Source organism: Terrapene carolina, unplaced genomic scaffold (genome assembly GCF_002925995.2).
Source record: "Terrapene carolina triunguis isolate 2854851 unplaced genomic scaffold, T_m_triunguis-2.0 Scaffold17, whole genome shotgun sequence".
NCBI classification, from domain to species: Eukaryota; Metazoa; Chordata; order Testudines; family Emydidae; genus Terrapene; species Terrapene triunguis.
In genome coordinates, this window is record NW_020664368.1 from 1,107,290 (window position 1) to 1,127,230 (window position 19,941).

The 19,941-nt window shown below is 40.7% G+C and overlaps 1 protein-coding gene across 1 annotated transcript in view; it reads left to right on the plus strand.

The window, feature by feature from the left end:
• LOC113408049 (protein associated with UVRAG as autophagy enhancer-like) overlaps positions 1-18,234 on the plus strand; it is a 39,286-nt gene extending 21,052 nt beyond the window's left edge. The window contains exons 5-16 of the mRNA XM_026660070.1: positions 4,996-5,081; positions 7,878-8,085; positions 9,098-9,202; positions 11,412-11,454; positions 11,705-11,837; positions 12,254-12,399; positions 13,209-13,273; positions 14,371-14,609; positions 15,564-15,625; positions 17,246-17,399; positions 17,521-17,611; positions 18,125-18,234. Coding sequence (XP_026515855.1) covers positions 4,996-5,081; positions 7,878-8,085; positions 9,098-9,202; positions 11,412-11,454; positions 11,705-11,837; positions 12,254-12,399; positions 13,209-13,273; positions 14,371-14,609; positions 15,564-15,625; positions 17,246-17,399; positions 17,521-17,611; positions 18,125-18,234 — 1,442 coding nt within the window. The remainder of the gene's footprint in view (positions 1-4,995; positions 5,082-7,877; positions 8,086-9,097; positions 9,203-11,411; positions 11,455-11,704; positions 11,838-12,253; positions 12,400-13,208; positions 13,274-14,370; positions 14,610-15,563; positions 15,626-17,245; positions 17,400-17,520; positions 17,612-18,124) is intronic.
• Positions 18,235-19,941: the final 1,707 nt, after the last annotated feature.

Genomic DNA, 19,941 nt, shown 5'->3' on the forward strand with positions numbered 1-19,941 from the left:
CTTATTATTATATTTTTATAAAACCATGTAGACTGCACAACGTCACAGACTGTATTTAAGAAGGGGTGTTTCTCAGTGGAGCAGGGCCCTTCACTACCACTTCCAAGAATATCTGGAGGGAGGGGGAGAGAGAGGGACTCTCTACCTAGCCTGAATGCTGAGCATACCTTTGATTCTCAGAAGGATGAGATAAGATTGGAGGACTGGTGTGCATCTCTCTCTCTCTCTCTCACACACACATACACACACACACGCACACACACACACGACATTTGTTGTTTTGCAAAGATATGTAATTTTCTAGTGCTTGTTAAAGTAAAGTGACTGTGCTTAAAAAACTTCCTTTGCTGAACCTGTGCTCCTTGCCTTTCTGCCATGTTGTCCCCAAAGGGATTAAACTAAAAGCCAAGAATGACCAGAGAGTAGGTGCAATTCTGAGGGAATGTGTCAGCGACTTAAGGGCTCTGGAGGCTGAGGTACTGGTTCCAAGGTCTGGGGGAGGCAGTCCCACCTCCAAAGGAAGGGCTCAGACATGGGCGGCGGGTGAACCGGGGGGTTTGGGGAAGCTAGCCCTCGGCTGGCCAGTTACTTCTGCCTGGGGCCCTGCCCCTCCGCACCCCCCCCCCCACCGCCCAGAGTCGCCCCTTCACCAGCCCCACGCTACCTGAGCATCCCCCACCAGGCGGGCAGGCAGCACGAGCACTGGCTCCAGCCGCCCAGAGTCCCTGGCTGCAGGCCGGCTCCCACTAGCCCCAGCCTCAGCCCAGGGCAAGGGCGCCGGAGTACTCCCAAATGTGGGGAGGCCAGGGCCCCCCGCCCCTCCCCCCCTGCCTGAGATGGAAGCAAAGGCAGCCCCTTGCCTGTGTCTCAGGCCCCCTGCCCAGTTCAGGTGGAGGGTCTCAGGCTCCCCACAGCTGCCCGCACAGTTCTCCCTGATCCGGCTCTGGACGGGGCCCTCAGAGGCACAGCCCAGCCATGATAAGAGCTGGGCAGGCAGCTGTGGTGGACCCTACACCTGCCCGCAGTGTGGGGGGCACAAGCAGACCCGGCCCGTGTCTCTGCCTCCCAGGTCCCCCACCCAGGGCAGGTGGGGCCTTGGGGGGAAGGGTGGGGAAGGGGGTGGGGTCTGCCCCAGTGAAAAGTGGATGGGCCAGGCCCCCCCACTTTCAAAAAGTGAGAGGGCCCTGGCCTCCTAGCCCCTCTGGTTCCGGCACCCCTGGCCTGGGGCCTCAGCCACAGGGGAAGGAAGAGCCCCAGCAGAGCACGATGGGAAGAAGGAGAATCTAGGGGTGGAGTGTGGGCGGGGCCACGCAGGCAGTTTGGGGTGGCTCCGCCTTCTCCTGCCTTTGATGCCTGCCACCCATGGGTATCAAAACAAGGCAAGATCTGAGCCTGGGAGTGTGCTAGGAACAGTAACCAGGTTTTCCCGAGACCCAAGTGGCTTAGAAGCACATGCGATTCAGTAGTTAGGTTCCTTCACAACCAGCTCGTGTCCACCAGAATGTGGACTGGGCCAAGTTTGAAGAAAGATCATTGCAGGATTAGGGACTTCATTTTGTTAAACCTGAGAGAGTTTTTTGGGGTGGGGGAGGGAAGCACCTGATTCAGCTCTGGCAAAGAAAATAGATTCATAGATTCCAAAGCCAGAAGGAACCACTCTGATCATCTAGTCTGACCTCCTGTGTGACACAGGCCAAAGAACTTCCCCAAAATAATTCATAAAGCAAATTAAAAAAAAAAAAACAAAACCTCTTGATTTTAAAATTTGCCATTTGCTTTGATTCTTTATATTATGCTTAGAGCTCTAAACTTACTGTGCCATCTCAGAGATCATGCAACTTCCAAAATCCTCAACTTCAGGCCTCTGTTCCTCTCTTCAGTCAGTTAAACCACTGGCTAGTGGCCTAGGGCAGAGAGTGGTATGAGAGAGCTTCTTCCCTCACTGGAACTGTGACTGTGAAATTGCACTGAGGCAGGAGAAAGGGGACAGTAGAAGAGAGCAGGAAGCCGAAAGACCAGAAATTAACTGCTTAATTTTAGAGTGGGAATTATACTAGAATGTTTTCTGGTTGGCATTCCATTAATTGTCAGCTAGATTCCTACCTGAAAGCAAGCTTCGTCCCTCTCTCAAATCCACCCCCACTATTTAAATGTTGGTGTGATTCCTGCTGCCCTGTCTCCCACTGCTAAGGAAAAAAACCAGGAAAATGAAAGTCTTGATGTTTAAATCCAGACAAACTGGTTTTTAATGGAATTTGCTTTTTAACTATGAAGCTGTTTCTACTTATCCTGTGAAACTTCCTCTAAGGACCCCTCCAATAATCTCTGATTTAAAAGGGCCACACTAAGGTCCGTCCCGTCCCCCCCACCACCACTCCCAGGACTTCAGTACAGTTTAATTTTAAATGCAAATCTCTACCTTTGCTAGGTAACTATTTAAATGAATTGCTTTTCCTGGTCTTTGAGGTGATAGGTGTGTGGCAAGCAAAATGGCTGTTACTTCCCTTTAGCTTTAATTTTTTGCCTAGGCTACTCAAAGTAACCAGTTTCCTAATGTGACTGTCTGAAATGTCCTTTCCCAGACCCCAGCAGGGTTAGAGCAGCGATGCACAGTGCCTAGCAAGCAAACTGACAATTTTGTCCAAGTGGGTGAGGTAATTTCTTGTATTGTACCACCTTCTCTCTCTCTCTCTCTTTCACTAACAGAAGTTGGTCCAATAAAAGATATTATCTCACCCACCTTCTCTCTCTAATATCCTGGGAGCCACATGGCTACAACACTGCATACAGTTTTATCTGTCACAGTTTGCAACATGTTGCTGTCAGGCCCCACCTAGCTACCTCCTACAGACTGTGTGTGCATCCCTGCTGTTATAGCCAGCTGGCACAGTTCTCTCCTTCCACACCTTTACCTGACTAGGCAGGTGGACGTTTATCCTACTTGGTAGCTACAAAGTATGGCTAGCTCTCATACTGCAATGGTGCATATAGTGTTCTGTTGCAGATGTAAGTTGAGGCTGCAAAGATGTTAAAATCTGAAAAGGAAGGAAAATTTTTAGATTGTTATAAGTTTAATCAAAAGTTTTGGTGAAACTTGGCTGAGTTAAAACTTGAATGAGAAGGCAGACTTCTAAAGAGGAAAATACTCACTCTTACTTAGTGTGATCCTGTGTTAGGTCTTTTTGTCTTCCCCCGCCTTCTCCTAACTAAGTTCCTTCAGCGAGAAATGGAACCCTTTTGTAGTAAGATGGGGAGGACAGGATTACTTTATTTTCAATGTATGCAGTGTTGTTGTAGCCGTGTGAGTTCCAGATAGACAAGGTGGGTGAGTTAATATCTTTATTGGACCAACTTGTGTTGATGAGAGAGACAAGCTTTGGAACTTAAACAGAGCTCTTCTTCAGGGCTGTGTCACAGCTAAATACAAGATCAAACAGTTTAGCATAAGTAGTTAGCACATATTATAGTTAACACATTCTAAAGGACCATTCAAGGTGAAGTGTCCAATTATAGCCAAATAAAAACACTTAACGAATTGAGAAATGTTCAGTGCTAATTAGTTGGAAGGGATGACTTGCATAAACTATTCTTATGTGTTTTCGGGAGTCTCTCTCTGTTCATGATAGTTTATCATTTTAAGCAGAAAGTCTGTGGTGGAGATGGTCTAGTTTGAAAAAGACAGACTGTTTGCTTGTCATCTGGATGTTCTAAATCATTTTATATTGTGGTATACCCAGAATGTGCCAGATGCTGTGTGAGTACATAAGAAGCCAGGCCCTGCCCCAAAGTCTTTTTAACTGAAACAAGTCAATACATGCAAGGTAGGGAAGAGAGAAACAATATACAAGCAAAGTGGTCAAGGTGGTGGTAAGCACAGGTCTTATTATCATATGCTCCTTTAAAATAAATAAATAAATAAAATATATAATATATTTGTTGTGACTGTATAAACTATCCCCTTGCCCCTCTATCTTGTCAATATTAGTTGGCTAATTTCTTGTAGTAGTGGTTCTTAAGGATTTGAATATAAAATACGTATTAGAATATGAGCCAACTCATTTTAATGAAGGTGAGGCTTTAATTTCAACAAGAATTAAGACCCATTCCAGCACATCATGTTGATGTGATTGAATGTAGGTACTCAAGAGCTATAGAGAAACAAAAGTATGCTCTGCTCTGTCATAAAAAGGTGCTGAAAGGGATGAGATAGTGCTTTTGTTTTCTATATTAATCAAAATCACCAGTAAGCACTGCAAAAATGAAAACAGCAGCTGCTACGTTGTAAAACGAGAAATGCTGCATCTCTACGTATGGTGGTCCTACATATGCTATCATGCAGTAGGGATTCAGGAAATATGGAAATATACAGCAAACTTTTCTGAACTTCTTGCATTCGTATGAAACCAACACCCACACTGTCTGCAGCTGGCCCCTGTATGATTAGACCCCCACTGAAACATGTATTGTGCTAGTGTGAGTCTTATCTTCCAGCCAGTGGCTAACAGTTCTGAGCACCATTAACTTTTCATGTGCTTACTGTAATAACACATGAAGTTTTCCAAGGGTAGCATACGGAGTACCCTGGCTTTGCCATGTGGCTTTTCTTAATTGCTCGGGTCCACACTCCTCTGTTTGTAGTTCAATGTGGTGGTATTTTATGTGTTTGGTAGTGTACTAAATGAACAGCTTTGGGTTTTGCTTAGAATTCTGAGGCAGGTTTACAATGAAGTTATGTGTTGCAGTGTATTTAAGCTTTGTTTCCCCTAAACTTGACATACTTTCTCCAGGTTGCCTGGATAACTTAAGTACTGTCTGTATTTTCAAAAGACAAAGGCCTCTCAAACTGTCTCTACCTTTGATAATTCTTCCCCCTCCCACATCCAATGACAGTTTTGGAAAACAAGGGCAAGTTTTTCTCTTGGAAAGCACTTAACACATTGTGGCTAGTGCAAAGAAACAAATAACTAATAATAATGCTTATTGTTATGCCTACAGGTGCTACTTCATCTTTAAGCATAGGAGCTATTTCCTTGAACCGTTCCTTGCAGGATATCTTCATGCTTCCTGTAGATGTGGAGAAGGTGAGAGCATCACTGTCCTGGATCTATTGCACCAATATTCTAGTACAGAATAATCACTTATGAATAATTACACTTGATTGTTTGCTAGTCAGTCTACATAGAACTGATTCCTTCTGATCGGCTTTAGAAAAACAAACTTTAGTGATGCCAAAATTAGTCTTTTACAACTTGCTGTTTTTTCTTTTTTATTCTGTTTTAGGATAAGCATTCTTACAAATGAAAATTCAGCCCAAGCTTTTCAATATTGCCCCATCTACACACCCTCCTTTCACTCACTCCAGGGAATGTAATACTTTAAAGATACTCCCTTTTCATTCCAAACATTTTCCAAACAACGTTTTCCCCTTTCCTAAACCTTCATTTTATCTGCATTATTTCATGCTATTCTGTGAAAGTATAGCACAGGATTTGTTTTGTGCTTGTGTTATGTGAAGGAGTAAATAACACTTCCTTATTCACTTTTTCCACACCAGTCAAGATTTTATCGACCTCTATCATATCCCCTCCTAGTCATCTCTTTTCCAAGCTGAAAAGTCCAAGTTTTTTTAATCTCTCCTCATATGGAAGCTGTTCCATACACCGAATCATTTTGGTTGTCTTTCTCAGTACTTTTTCCCATTCTAATATATCTTTTTAGATGGGGTGACCAGAACTGTATGCAGTATTCAGGGTGTAGGCATGCCATGGATTTATATAGAGACATTATGATATATTCTGTTTTATTATCTAGCCCTTTCCTAATGGTTCCTAACATTCTGATAGCTTTTTTGACTGCTGCTGCATTTTTAGCAGATGTTTTCAGAGAACTATCCACAATGACTCCAAGAGCTCTTTCTTGATTGGTAGCAGCTAATTTAGACCCCATCATTTTGTCATCCTGCCTATCAGTGGCAAAGCAGGGAATAGAACCCAGGTCTCTTGAATTCCAATCCAGTGCTCTGTCCACTAGGCAGCACTGCCCCCTCTATACAAATGATCAGGAGTCTGTCATCTTAGAGGAAAGATCAAAGTGCTCAGTCATTATGAAAGGGAGAGGGGACAATATAACAAATAGTAAAGGGTTCAGACACCAGGGATGGTACAAGGGGTTTAACTAGAAGTAATGGGATAAAACTAAGAGGGGGGAAATAAGATGAATATCAGGAGAAAACTTCCTGACAGTTGACCTCTATTAGACGACGGAGTAGTCTCCCAGGGGAACAGGTAGAAGATTGGACAAAGCACTAATCTATGTATTGAAGGTTACAATCCTGTCCTAGGAGGGAGAGGGAATAGATGACCTAATAGGTCTTCTCCACCTTTCTTCTATGACCCTGAGCTGTTTCCTAAAGGGATGGAGCTCAGTGTATAAAAGGAAGGTGGCGAAAAAGGGGTGAGAGCAGAGTTCATGTAAATTCAGCCTGATTGCTTATGTAAGTTCCTCAATATGCAAGTACCCACTTGGCAATGCAAAGTCTTGCAGGAAAGTTCTTAACCATTGGACATGGCAGTATTCTGAGATCTGCCAGTGACCAGGTATTAACCCCCATTCAGCATCTATCACACTTTCTCTGAACCACCTTGCTATCAGTATTTCCCCTCCAGGAAAAAATGACTGTTTAATTCTCTTTCCTTTTTTAATGGTATGTCCTAAATCTTGTTGAAAGGTTTCTGTGGCAAACTGTTAACCAAAGAAGTAGTGATAATCGAACATGTAGTTTAAGATACAGTTTCTTCAGGCACCCATGTGAACTTCTTGAGACGTTATATGAGGGCCTGTACTGTGGAGAAAATGCCATTTTATTGGAATTGTTTAGAAATAAAATCTGTTGTTCACCTCTTTGTCCTAAAGACGATTAAAAAGTTGAAGAATGTCTACTGAAGTTTTTATTTTTAATTGTTCTTAAGTGATGATAATTTAATAGAGCTTATTACTACAGCTTTCCATTACACTGTTGTGAAGAATGTTGCAGTTACAACTGGTGCCATTTTTAGAGCAGTAACTCAATTTTTTAGTGGATTATTTGATATCTGCATTCACAAGTTGCAACACTAGATCCTGAGGGTATTTTTAAGCAATGAGCTTTCCTATCAGACCTTGAAGTTGCATGTAAGCAAGCAAGCAAGCAACTGCACCGTGGGAGCCAGGGGATCTGTGTTCCGTCCCCGGCTTTATCAACAATTTCCTGCGTGACCTTTTGAGCTAGTCACGCAAGTTTCCATTTTTCCACCTGTAAAATGGGGTTAATTATACTTTGCAAACATTAAAGAATTAAGTCAGTGAGATAGGCAAGTGCTTTTGCACTTCTGTTATCATCCCTCATCTGAGAATCTCAAAGTAGTATTAAAGCCTGCCACACCTCGCCACTTCAAAATTAATATGCACACTAATGTGTCTATATATACCTCACTCCTTTAATTAAATCCTAGTAAATATGCTACATGGTTTAAAATATGCTTACTAAAATTTATGTTGTAATCTTGGGAATAAGCCCTTAAAAATGTCTAAATATACACACCTGCCAAGAGAGTACTCAATTAAGCATTTTAGGTTTCTTCCTTTTGATTTAAAAGAGGGAAAGAAAATAAATGCAACAAATACGCTTTAAAAAAATTAAGACAGACATAAATTGAGTTTCTTGGATACTGTACCTTTTACCCGCATTGTTTTATTTTAATTTCCTGCAGCTTCTTAAATTAAAGGCCAGGTATGCTTTAAGTATGCATTTCTTGGCTTGTTAATGTTGGGAAGAGAAGCTGACACTAATTACACTAAGAAGTAAATTAGTAATAAACATTCCTCTTTTCTGTGTCCAGGAGAATGCACACTTCTTTGTTGCAGATATGATCATAGCATCTTTGGAAAAAATGAAGTGCAGTATCCTAAATCAACATGCAGAGCCCTGGAATACAGAGGAAACCAGTGGATCACTAGGCAGCTATCAGACTGATTCAGAAATATCCTCTTATACCAGAGTAAAGACACAATCCGCTTCTTCTGCTTCTTCAGACAGTGGCTATGAAGGCAAGTTATTTAATTTTAACCCATAATGCAGTGCTTCTTGCCTGCCTTTGTGTGATTACCCTACAGAAAGAGTTGGGATGGGTGTTTCTCATAAGTGAATTCCTTGTCCTGTCTAATCTTCACTGACTCCCCAGACAGGCTGTCAAAAATAAAAGGTCGCTTGTCCTATGAGATGTATCCCTGATAAATTTGATTCTCCAAATGATTCCCATGCTTGCCAGTTTTTCTTTAATATTCACATCTGTGTATCTTTTTTATGGTTTGTATCTCTCTTTGGAGTGTGCCCGGGGATATATGTAGTTCTTTGTGCTGGACTGTGATTCACTAGAAATTGTAGTTCATGTTCCTTGTTAGTGAAACTGTCAAGTTAGGATTTAAAAAAACCCACAAAAACCCATCTTCAAGTGCAACGTTTGTAATGTGTGGTTTCTTCATCTTCCTTTTTTGTATTACGGGATATGGAGTCTGACTATCATCATTTGCTTTATAACTTACTTCATTAGTTCATGGATCAGTCACTAGACATTTGAGTAGGATGAAATCTCAAGCAGTATTTGTGCACATGTAGTATGAGTCAGGGTAACAAAGGCTTATGATATTGTAACATTGTACAGTACATGAATTTGTAAAATGGGCATGTCCCAAAAGGGATTTTAATACATAGGATAACATGAATCTAAATGATGTAACTTCTTGGGGGGGAAATCACTGAAGTAGAAGTGTGTGGAGTGGGGGAAGCACATTACTATTAAATATTTATAATTGCAATAGCTAATACAGGCTTCAACCAGCTCAGGCCCCGTTGTGTCAGGCACTTTACAAATACAAAAGAAATGACAGTCCCTCTCCAAAGAACATACAACCTAAAAGTTCATTCTACATTTAGTGTGTGGCTTTTGTTTGATGGAGAGGGAGGAGAAGACAGTGACAGAATGTTTAAAATAGTGCACAGATCTAAATATATTAATCCCTCCATGAGACTCTTATTAATGGATCATTTACTTTGTTAAAGGTTGTGCTGTGCTGCAGGTCAGCTCATCAGTAAATCCACCGTCACATCATGAGGCCGGTAGATTTCACTGCGATAGTGACTCAGACGATGAATTTGTAATTATTGGTAAGACTTTCAAACTATACAGCTGCAACTTACAATGAGTCTGGATAGATTTACTAACTACTTCAATGCCACTTTTCCAGAGCTACATGTTGCCATAATATGTATTTTATAGTACAAACTCACAGGTATATGATAAAATTTCTCTCTTGGTAATCATGCACTACTAATAGGAAAAGTTGAAATAGCTTTTCATAAGTGCTAAAACTCTATCATACATCATAATAATAATACAGGAGTTCATTTCTACAGCAAGAATACTTTCCAGTGGTTGACATGTATATTAACGTGCACATGCAATGTATGTGGTAGTGCCCAAAGTGCACACACCACAGATTCCCCATGTAGCCGCTGAGACACCGGAGTTCAATTCCCTGCTTTGCCACAGGTTTCGTGTGTGATCTTGGGCAAGTCTTTTAGCATCTCTGTGCTTCCATTACCCATCTGTAAAAAATCTGAAAAGCTAATGCAATTCAAGACAAAGAAGGGAACAGTCTTACAGAAGAAAGGGACATCATCAATAGGTGGACAAATTACTGCTCTAATCTATAAAACCACCAGACAAATGGAGATCCTAGTGTAGACAGCCCAGATTCAACAGGGGAGGATTACTTTCCAATACTGCGTGAAGAAGTGGAGACAGCTGTGAAATCACTCAAGAATGGAAAGGCTACAAGTATTGACAATATCCCAGCTGAACTGATGAAATTCGGAGGAGAAATAGTAATAGATGTACTCACCACGATCTGCAACAAGATCTGGCAGACCGATGAGTGGCCTTCCACGTGGACATAGTCACTAATCATCACTCTGCCAAAGAAAGGCAATTGTATCAAAATTACTGGACCATAAGCTTATTTAGCCATCCCAGCAAAGTGATGTTGAAAGTCATATTGAACAGATTGAAGTGGAGAATATCATCGCTGAAGAACAGGCTGGCTTTCGTGCTGGAAGAAGTACCACAGAACAGATTTTCAATCTTTGTGTTCTATGTGAGAAGTACTTACAATACCAGCAGGACATCTACCATGTCTTTGTTGACTTCAAGAAGGCATTGAGTACGGCACGAAGCACTCTGGGCAACCATGAAGAAATACAATGTTGGTTGTAAGCTTATTCTTACCATTAAACAACTGTATGCCAAGGCCAGCAGTGCAGTTCTTGTCAATGGCACAATAGGAGAGTGGTTTCGCACCACTGTTGGAGTCCAGCAAGGTTGCCTTCTTTTGCCCACACTGTTCAATATCTACTTGGAGCGCATAATGACTGATGCCCTAGAAGATCACATATGCACAGTCAGCACTGGGGGGGCGAACAATCTCAAATCTTCGGTTTGCTGATGACATTGGGATCAGCTCACATATCACTGTCAGTGGACAAGAGCTGGAGACAGTGAAACAGTTTAAGTATTTGGGGGCAATCATCACTGATGAAGGATCAAAGGCAGAAATTCTGGCAAGAACTGCGCAAACAACAGCAACAGTGGCAAAGCTAAAGCCAATTTGGAGGAATAAGAACATCTCCCTGGAAAACAAACTGAAACTGCTGCACGCACTGGTCATCTCCATTTTTCTGTATGCATGCGAGACATGGGCCCTTATGGCAGAACTTGAACGGAAAACACAGGTGGTAGAGATGAGATACTTCCCTAAAATCCTGGGCATCTCCTACTTTTCAACCACGTCACTAATGAAGAGGTCCACAACATCATCACCCAATGCACTGGGTCATATGAAGACCTCCTGACAACCGTGAAGAAGCACAAGCTGAAGTGGTACGGCCATGTAACAAGATCATCTGGCCTATCCAAGATCATCCTCCAAGGGACAGTACAGGGGAGGAGGAGAAGAGGTAGACAGAAGAAGACATGGACTGACAACATAAAAGAGTGGACAGGAATGGACTTTGGGGAGACTCAAGCACTGACACACAATCATCAGGGGTGGAGACAATTGGTTGATTGCTCATCAGTGATGGTGCCCCAACGACCAATGCAGTTATGGGAGTGATGATGATGATTGATGAAAATGGGATAATAGCACTTTCTTACCTGACAGCGCTCTTGTGAAGATAAATATATTAAGGATTGTCAGGTGCTCAGATACTACGGTAATGGGAGCCATATAAGAACCTAAAGTAGATAGAATACAATGGTAGGAGGTGGAGGTTTTTGCTTTTGTAGGGCTAACAAATTTTTCCTCCTTTTCTGCAGAACTTGAAGACTTGGAAAATATTGCAGCATCTCTAGATAAAAGGTAACTTTTTGTATTTCTCATAACTTAGTAAATAGCCGGGTGGCAATACTCTTCCCTGCCATATTGTGATTCTCCTAAAGAGAGGCAGGAAGGGAACATAGTTTGTTTGATGGCTGTGGCACAAGGGTCCTAAAGGGCGTAGGTGAATCAAAGTCGGGGGGAGGAGGGAAGAAGTGTGAGGAATCTTCAGGGATGTGGAGGACACAAATCTACTTATGAAATGCTGCCATTTGGCTTGCTTAATTTTCAGATTATCTTTTGATCTGGGCTGCAATTCTGCTGAAGTAACAGCACAGAAGCTTTACCGAGAGTTCAGGAAACATTGGTTACAGACAGAAACTAACGTTCAGCTGTCTAGATGCCTGAACAAAACTAAGGCGAAAGTAAGTCTTTGAACAGAAAACAATGTGCTTATTATTCAGAGTGTTCAGTGCAGCTGCCTCATTGGCATGGGGAGAAGGAGGATGCTTAGAATGATATAAATGTGTGTTCAGGGTTTGGTTATTTTTAAGCAATTTGAGGCGGGGGAAGTGGGGGAGTCTGTCTTGGTTAGAAAGCTGTAATGCATTTAATGCAATGTAGGACAATCATGTAAACGGGATCTCTGTGAACACAAGAAGTCCTTCAAGAGTTGCTACTAAACATGACTTTGGGTATCAAAACTGTGATTGTACTGACAGCTGTTGGAGTGTTGAAGGTGACATTTCATTGCATAGTCTGCAAAGCATGTTAGCTTCTGTTCAACTACTAGGTTGCAGGTTAAATTCCACACTTAAGTCTATCTTTTTGTCTTCAATAGTATGCAAATAAAGAAAAGATTCCAAAGGAACTTGAGTCTAGTGGGAATCTGGCAGAAGAAATAAAGGTCAAAGCAACATTAAGAGGAACCGCAGACTGGGCCCCACCTAGGTTTCAAATAATATTTAGTATTCACCCATCACTCAAGTAAGTCTCAAGTACTTGTCTGTCTGTGGGACTAGTCATTTTGTTTCTGTTATACACTAAGCCCAGTCCAAAGCCTGTTGAGATCAGTGAAAAGATTTCTGTTGATTTCATTGGGCTTTGGATCAGGCCTATTGTTCAGTACCTTGTTCTCCAGTGTTTCACTGGAAGTTATGTAGTAATGCCTGCTTTTGCTGAGTCATTATGTCCTGACTAACACTGTCTATATACTGTTACTCAATATGGTGAGTTACTTTTTTTGAGGGTTGTGGGGTTTTGGTTTTTTGCTTCCCTGCTGGCTCAAGACTTTTTTTCAGCAAGCAAAAGACTACGCAGAAGAATTATGAATCTCGCTCTACTTAAAGTGCTGTCAAATGCACAAAGTAAACAAACTAATAACTTTTTTTTTCTGCCAACTTCTGTTAAAACAATCTTGGGTGTTACTTGTAATTAATAACGGGTACAAAATGTTCAGACAAATGTGACTTTTTTCCGGGTCGACAGTATCCCTTTAAGCTTTCTTAAAGAAAGAATAGGGAAGTATCATACTTCTGGCATACCATGATCTCTGGTACCAGTGTCTGCATATTCTACAAAGATTAGCTTAGAGTTCCACTGTAAAATAGCATACAGAACTTCTCTTTTAAAACTGACTTCTCTTCCTACATTGTGGGGTTTTTTTGAGTAACATGATCAGACTTCCAAGTTGAAAATATTCATAAGTATTAGTGCAGCTGTCTGTCATTCTGGGAGAATGTAACTGATCAGATATGCTTTTGGATAGTCTGATTTAATTTTGTCTGTCTGTACAGGAGAGATGCCGTTGTAGCTGCACAAAACTTTACTTGTGCTGGTTGTGGAACCCCAATAGAACTCAGTAAGTATTGAAACACAAATACAACCCTCCAGACATATGACACCAAGCAACCCCCAGTTGTTTGCCAACCTGTATTCCTGCGTTGACAGGATATATTTTGCAGTTCTGGCAATACCTTAACTAGAAGAAAACACTCCAGGTTGGGGATGCACGTAGCACAATGCACAATAGGATCATATCACCACCTGAAATGTTATTACAGCCTGAACACAATGCCCTTCTCCATCAGCTGTAGGCTACTTCATAGCACTCCTATTTATCCACAGTTAGAAGTGGTGACTTTCAACAATAAAACTGGAAGCATTATTTATGATGATGTAAAATAGCTTGCCTTTTTTAAAGTAGGCTAATAGTAAAATATAAGTAAAATATAAGTCTCCAAGCTGCAAATCATAAATCTTAATTAGAAAATTCTTTTGAAATAGAATTCGTAATCCTTACCAATTGATACTGTCAACTGGTCTTAAAAAGAAAGGGGGTGTATAAGTAGTTTTCTTATTTTTAAAGGCTTGACCACAAAACCCTATTGACGTTATAAGAATCTTTGGGATACTTTTTTCACAAACTGCTTAATGCATTGTAATGTTCAGATGTATCCACTTCATCGGGTCTCATTGCATGGGAAATCTCTGAAATGAGTGTAAAGCCCTATACTGGGTCCATTATACAAAGAGAGGCATTCGCTCATGCCTGGCAGAACAAAATTAATATTTGAGTTGACATCAGGGACTCAGAGAATCATTAACAATAACTATGCAAAGGAATTAGTGAGGTTACACCTGTAACCACAAGACCCAGTCCTGAACTTGTTTTGTGGGAAGCAGCCAAAAGCGTTTCCAGTAAGGATCTGTGTAAATTTTGATGGTGATAACTATGATCAGTCTTGCATAGGCAAAAGAGAGGTTTCCATATTTAATTCAGAATACTAAATCTGACCATGAGTGAGTCTACCTCTTAAAAAAACAACACCCCCCCCCAGCCTGTTTTTCTGTAGATCTGAATTATTTATTACTGGATTGACGCAGTTAAAAGGCAATACCGTAATTCTTTAAAGAACCATTCTTCTAAAAACTATCTTCATTGTTGACCTTCCACAGAATACATCAGGAGACTCCGCTATTGTGATTACCTGGGGAAGTACTTCTGCGACTGTTGCCATAGTTATGCGCAAACTTCCATCCCTGCCCGAATATTGATGAAATGGGACTTCAGAAAGTACTATGTCTGTAACTTCTCCAAACACCTCCTGCTCAGCATATGGCAAAACCCCATCTTCAATGTGTCGTGTATCAACAAAACCCTCTATACAAAAGCAAAGGAACTGAACAGAGTCAGGGTAAGTGCAGCTTCTTTGTAATTGAAGTGTGTGGCATTGTCCTGCACACTGCCAGAAGAATCTGGTTTAATTAGGTTGCCGCTTTATTAAGTAACATATCTGGGAACTATCTGGCAATAACTCATCCAGTGCAGGCCATTCTTCATTTGTTAGCTGTACCACCTGCGGGGCAGGAGGACTGCTACCAGCCTCCCTTTTCTCCCGCTGTTCCAATCCACCTGGTACTAGCACCGTCCACTCCTATGAGGGTTAAAGGGATGGGGAAGAGGGGGTTTTCTCCACCAGACATTAGGAGCCCCAAACCTATTTCCCATCTTGTTTAAGAGATGCCCTCTCCTAATCCACTTCCAATTTCAGTTTATCAGGGAATTGGATGCCCTGTTGAACAAGTACCTGCCACCAGGAGACACCAGCAGTTTGATTGGCTGCCGCTCTCTGCCCATGAAGCAGCTGTGTCTGGCCAGCTGGGGAAAGAAAACAGTTGGCTCCTCTAAGGATTTCACACTCCCCCCTGCCCTTCTTGTGGGCACACTGACCTCCCTGTGGGTTGGGGAGACGAGGGTGTCTCTGTGGCTGACTGGTTGGACAGAAGGGTGCAGCACAAGTCTATTGGCTCTTGTGTACCCAAGGGAAGGGCTTATAAACCCTTCCCTGGGGCATAGCAATTGGTTCTATATAGTCTTTGATCCTGCAGGAACAACTTGCAGCTTCGGGTTGTATATTTTGGCCATGCATACTCACTTGTGGGGCAGGCCTTTTGGTGCATTATATAGCTGATCTGTCTAACCCTCTGCTGTATTTTTCCTAATTTTAAACTAAACCTGCTGTATTGGTGAAATGTTAGTTTTTAAATATCACTGTCTAAATTAGTGCTCTTAAACACTTCTGAATGTTTAAGTATGCTGCTCTGCTTTTCATTTTAAATACTACATTTTCCTACCCTTCATCCTTTAGGAGATACAAGAACAGCTTTTGCATATTAAAAAACTATTGAAAACCTGCAGGTTTGCTGAAAGGTATGGAGCATGATTAAGCATAGTAAATACATGGTAAAAGTACAATAGTTGTTCATGGAGCTTCCCCCTCCAGAAAAATTTTTAATCACGCACTTTTTAAGGACGTTAGTTCCATATGATCATCAAAAATTCTGATATCATCTTCCTTTCTCCCGCAAATTTATCTATTGCAAATGTCAAGTGATAGTGTATTTTATAAGGCAGCTTGTTTTTTTCCCCCAGTGCCTTTGTAGAAACCCCTATGAGACTTGATTAATGATTAGATGTGTGTAATTATTTTTGGCAGAATTTTTTTTCATACTTCTGATACTATTCCTTTTGGAGGAACAATGTGAGTGTCCTTGCTCAGCAATGTAATTTCTGTTCAAAGTTTTTCTAAGGTGACTAGAGTGGTTATTCCATATGTTGCTCAAATGATGGCTCTTTAGTAGACTGTATTCATTCCATCTTCATTTAACTAATGACACAAACCAAGCTGTAGAAAATGTGCATATTCTGCCTGAGTTAGGCAGCTCTGACTACTTTCTCTCATTGCACAATCAGCCTAATTTCTCTGTGGTTTTAGGGAACATTGGTGCGTTTAAAGAAAAGTAAGATGTTCTTCCAGCAAATTTTATTATTTTTTGTCTAAATCAAACGCTTGCCTGCAATGCTTAATGTAATAACTATAAAATGGAAAAACAATGGACCTCTGTTTTGCACCTGCAATTAGTTGTGGGTGCATATGATAGCACTTGGCCATTGAGCTGAGTTCTAGGCAAGACATCTAAATGCTATTGCTTACACCCACAGAATTAGAGGTCTTTTATAAACCAGGCAAGTAAATAATTTTTTTTTTTTTAAAGTAAACTTTTAGTCTCTCTCTCTACTATAGGGCTAGGGACAATAATGATTCGATGACTGATGAAAATATTATTGTCAAAACTAAGCATTTTTGATGCACTCCTTCTCCATCCAGTTATGGTTAGCAAATGAAAGTTAAAATGTACAATAGTGGTCATCTTGCGCTTGTTGCAATGGCTGTATAGTCTAAAAGGCTTTTTAATACACCCCCACCCCCAAAACCCCCCAAAACAAATAAAAACCAACAACAACCTACTGCTTTTTTATGCATTAAAGTAGCAAGTTATCTATGCTGTTTCTGTGTGAGCATTCTATGGATGATCAGTGAATTGGTGGGATTATTGCATATGACAAGATTGATGCCTAAACAATTGAGAACAGATTTTTTTTTTTAGTTTAAATACTTATTGAACTCAAACTTTGGGAGAAAAAGCTATGTTAAATAATGACCCCCATACACCCTCGCCCACAAGTCAAGAAAGTTCTCACTGTAGCCTTCCAACGAACACTCCAGCAGAAACTGGGTAGGCAAGACTTAATATTCTTTCTTCTAAGGTTAGTTAAGAAGCAGGAAAAAAAAATTATAACTTTCAGGCTTTTTGCAAAATTCACAAGTTTAACTCCGTTAAACTAAGTTCTGCTGTGTATAGAGATATCAATTTTATGTTCTTCCTGGTTGATTAGACTTAGCTGTCTCCACTTACTTACATGTTTTGCTAAACATGCTCTCAATAAACATGTCACTTTGTAATTTAACTTTTTTTTTTTAATCTGTAGTGTATTGAAAGAATTTGAACAGGTCTCCAGCCACCTGACGACAGAGCTGCATCTGTTCTCAATGGATGACTTGGTGAAGATTAAACGAGGGCTGTTAATGCCTCTTCTCAGGGATATTCTAAAAAGCTCTATATCTCATGTAGAAAACTGTGAGGTAAGGAAATCTCTGTGTCTGGTGTATGGGCTGAAGAATAGCCACAACTGACCATATATTTTTATAAATATGAACTTTTAATAAACATCAAAAAAGTAATGAACTCTTTCAATTTTTCTAGCTTTGTCAAGCAAAGGGATTTATTTGTGAATTTTGCCAGAGCTCAGATGTACTCTTCCCATTTCAGATTGCCACATGTAAAAGATGTACAGGTATGTTCCAGCCCAAATCTATTGCTTTCTGGTGAGCATGTGCGCACATGCATGTATAATGTTTCAGGCCCTGATTCCGCAAGGTGCTTAAGCACGTGCCTAATTGTAAGCACGTGAGTAGTCCCACTGATTTCAAACTGTCTTGTCTCAGTGAGTTTATTGTATATTTGAAAACTTGGGTGTGTCGTCTGAATGTAAGTTAAAACAAAATTCAAGTGTGTTCTTGGTATGGGTTTACATATCTCAGTTTGAGTTTGAAATAGCAAATGTATTACTGTTACATCGGATTTTTCTGGACCTAATCCAGTGCCCATTGAAGTCAATGGAAAGACTCCAGTTGACTTCAAGGTTCATTGGCTTGGGATCAAAATATGGAATTAACCTTGTTACTTTGTGCTTCATTGTCCTGGTCATGAGTTGTCTTCAGTTACTTTCATATCTGGATAAACTACCATCCTACAAGGAATAGAATTACTGATGCAATTTTTCCCACCTGCTTGTGTGTGTAAACAGTTTGCAAAGCGTGCTTCCACAATCAGTGTTTCAAGTCTGGAGAGTGCCCCAAATGTCTGAGAATAGCTGCTCGGAGGATGTTTTCGGAAGCTCCATCTGTGGCGATGTGAGACTGGATTACTATGAAGAGGCACGCAGGTTTCTGTGTATACCTCTGAAGAAACTAGATACAGATACATATGGTGTCTGTCTACAGGTTGGATAATGTTGTTTTAAACATTGGTATTTTTAAATCATCCTGCCATGTTAACATTTTTTAATGTGACTTTTTAAAAAAAGAATAAGGTTTGAATATTATGCTTGAATACCTATCCTGACAGAAAATAGTTTTTAATGTGATCAGTTTAAGTGTATGTTAATGCCATCATTAATATTTTGCTGCTACTGGTTTTTTACTCTTTTGTTTCTGAACTTAAGTTTTTATTATTATTATTGTTATTTTTTATTTGACAAGTTGACAATTCCCATATGTAACTTTGCATGCAATGTAGAGACAATAAACAAGATTGAAAAACTCTTTTAACCTTGTCAGATTTTTATTACAAGCAAGAAGTGATAAAATGTGAGGAATTTTCTCTCCTCTGTTGAAACTATACTACAGAAATGCCTTGACTTGCGAGTTTGATTTAAAAAAAAAACAACAAAAACCTGAAAATGTTATCCTGGTAAGCATCCTAACTCAAAATGGTGGATCAGTTTTGTTTTAAAAAGAGACCCGCGCTAATCTCTACAGCAGCACTTTCCAACCTGAGAGATGCCAGGCTACTTGGGGAGGGTGTGTGGAGAGAGGGGGAGAGAGGTCCATGACCCTGAATCCACTCTGTCCAACACTGCAGGCTTGCTGACTCCTACAGGCCAAGTACTGGGTATCTCTTTGAAAAGTGACTGCTTTCCTTACCTGCTCCTGCAGATGCTTCTAATGAAGCCAGCCATGGAAGCGGCTCATGCACATAGAAGTGTTGAGCTATTGCCTGAACCTATATCACTCCTACTGCTGTGGTACTTGCCTCAGCAGTGACAGCACACATGGTCCAAGCTTCACTGCAACACCAATGGACACCCACTGACAGAGATCCCCAAAACTTACAGGAAGGATTATTGTGAGTTATTGTAGACATTGATCTGGATAGCATGTCCCAAAGGTACTTTCTCCCTAGCTAAATGCCTTTAAGACACTGGATCTGCTTCTGTCATTCAATGTCTAATTTCCTATGGGACTTTCAAACACCCTTCCTCTGAAATATCCATTCAAACACTATCGCTATACTAAAAGAGAATGGGACTCTGAAACTATCTGTTGCGATTCACTTCCAAGCTGAAAATCTTTCACAATACACATTACAAGTGGGGACACTTCATATACAGTTCTTATCTTCCTGTGGCTATAAACAAAATGTAACTGCTTATTGCAAAGACGTAAGATTATCATCTATTACTGTTATCTAAGATCTGCAAACAGACATGAAACTCTGCTGAGAAGTGAGTGATGTCAAATGGTGAGATTTGGTGATGGGACACACCTACAGAGTTGGCTGCATTTAATGTGATGCAAGTGTTCGTTGCTTCATCTATACACAAAACTAAATAAGCCACATTAATGGATTTGCTATAGGAATTTACATTTTATGAAAGAAGTTGCCTTAATCCCTATATAGAACAATTTGCAGGACTACTGGGTTTGTTTGAATAAGGGGAAAATGTTCACTTAAACTTTATTTGGTTGTGTGTGCTTTCCGTGAATAATCTAATGAATGAGTTTTCTTGCACAAATGTTTGCAGAAAGAGGAATGTTAACATGAGTTTGTTTTGTGCACGTG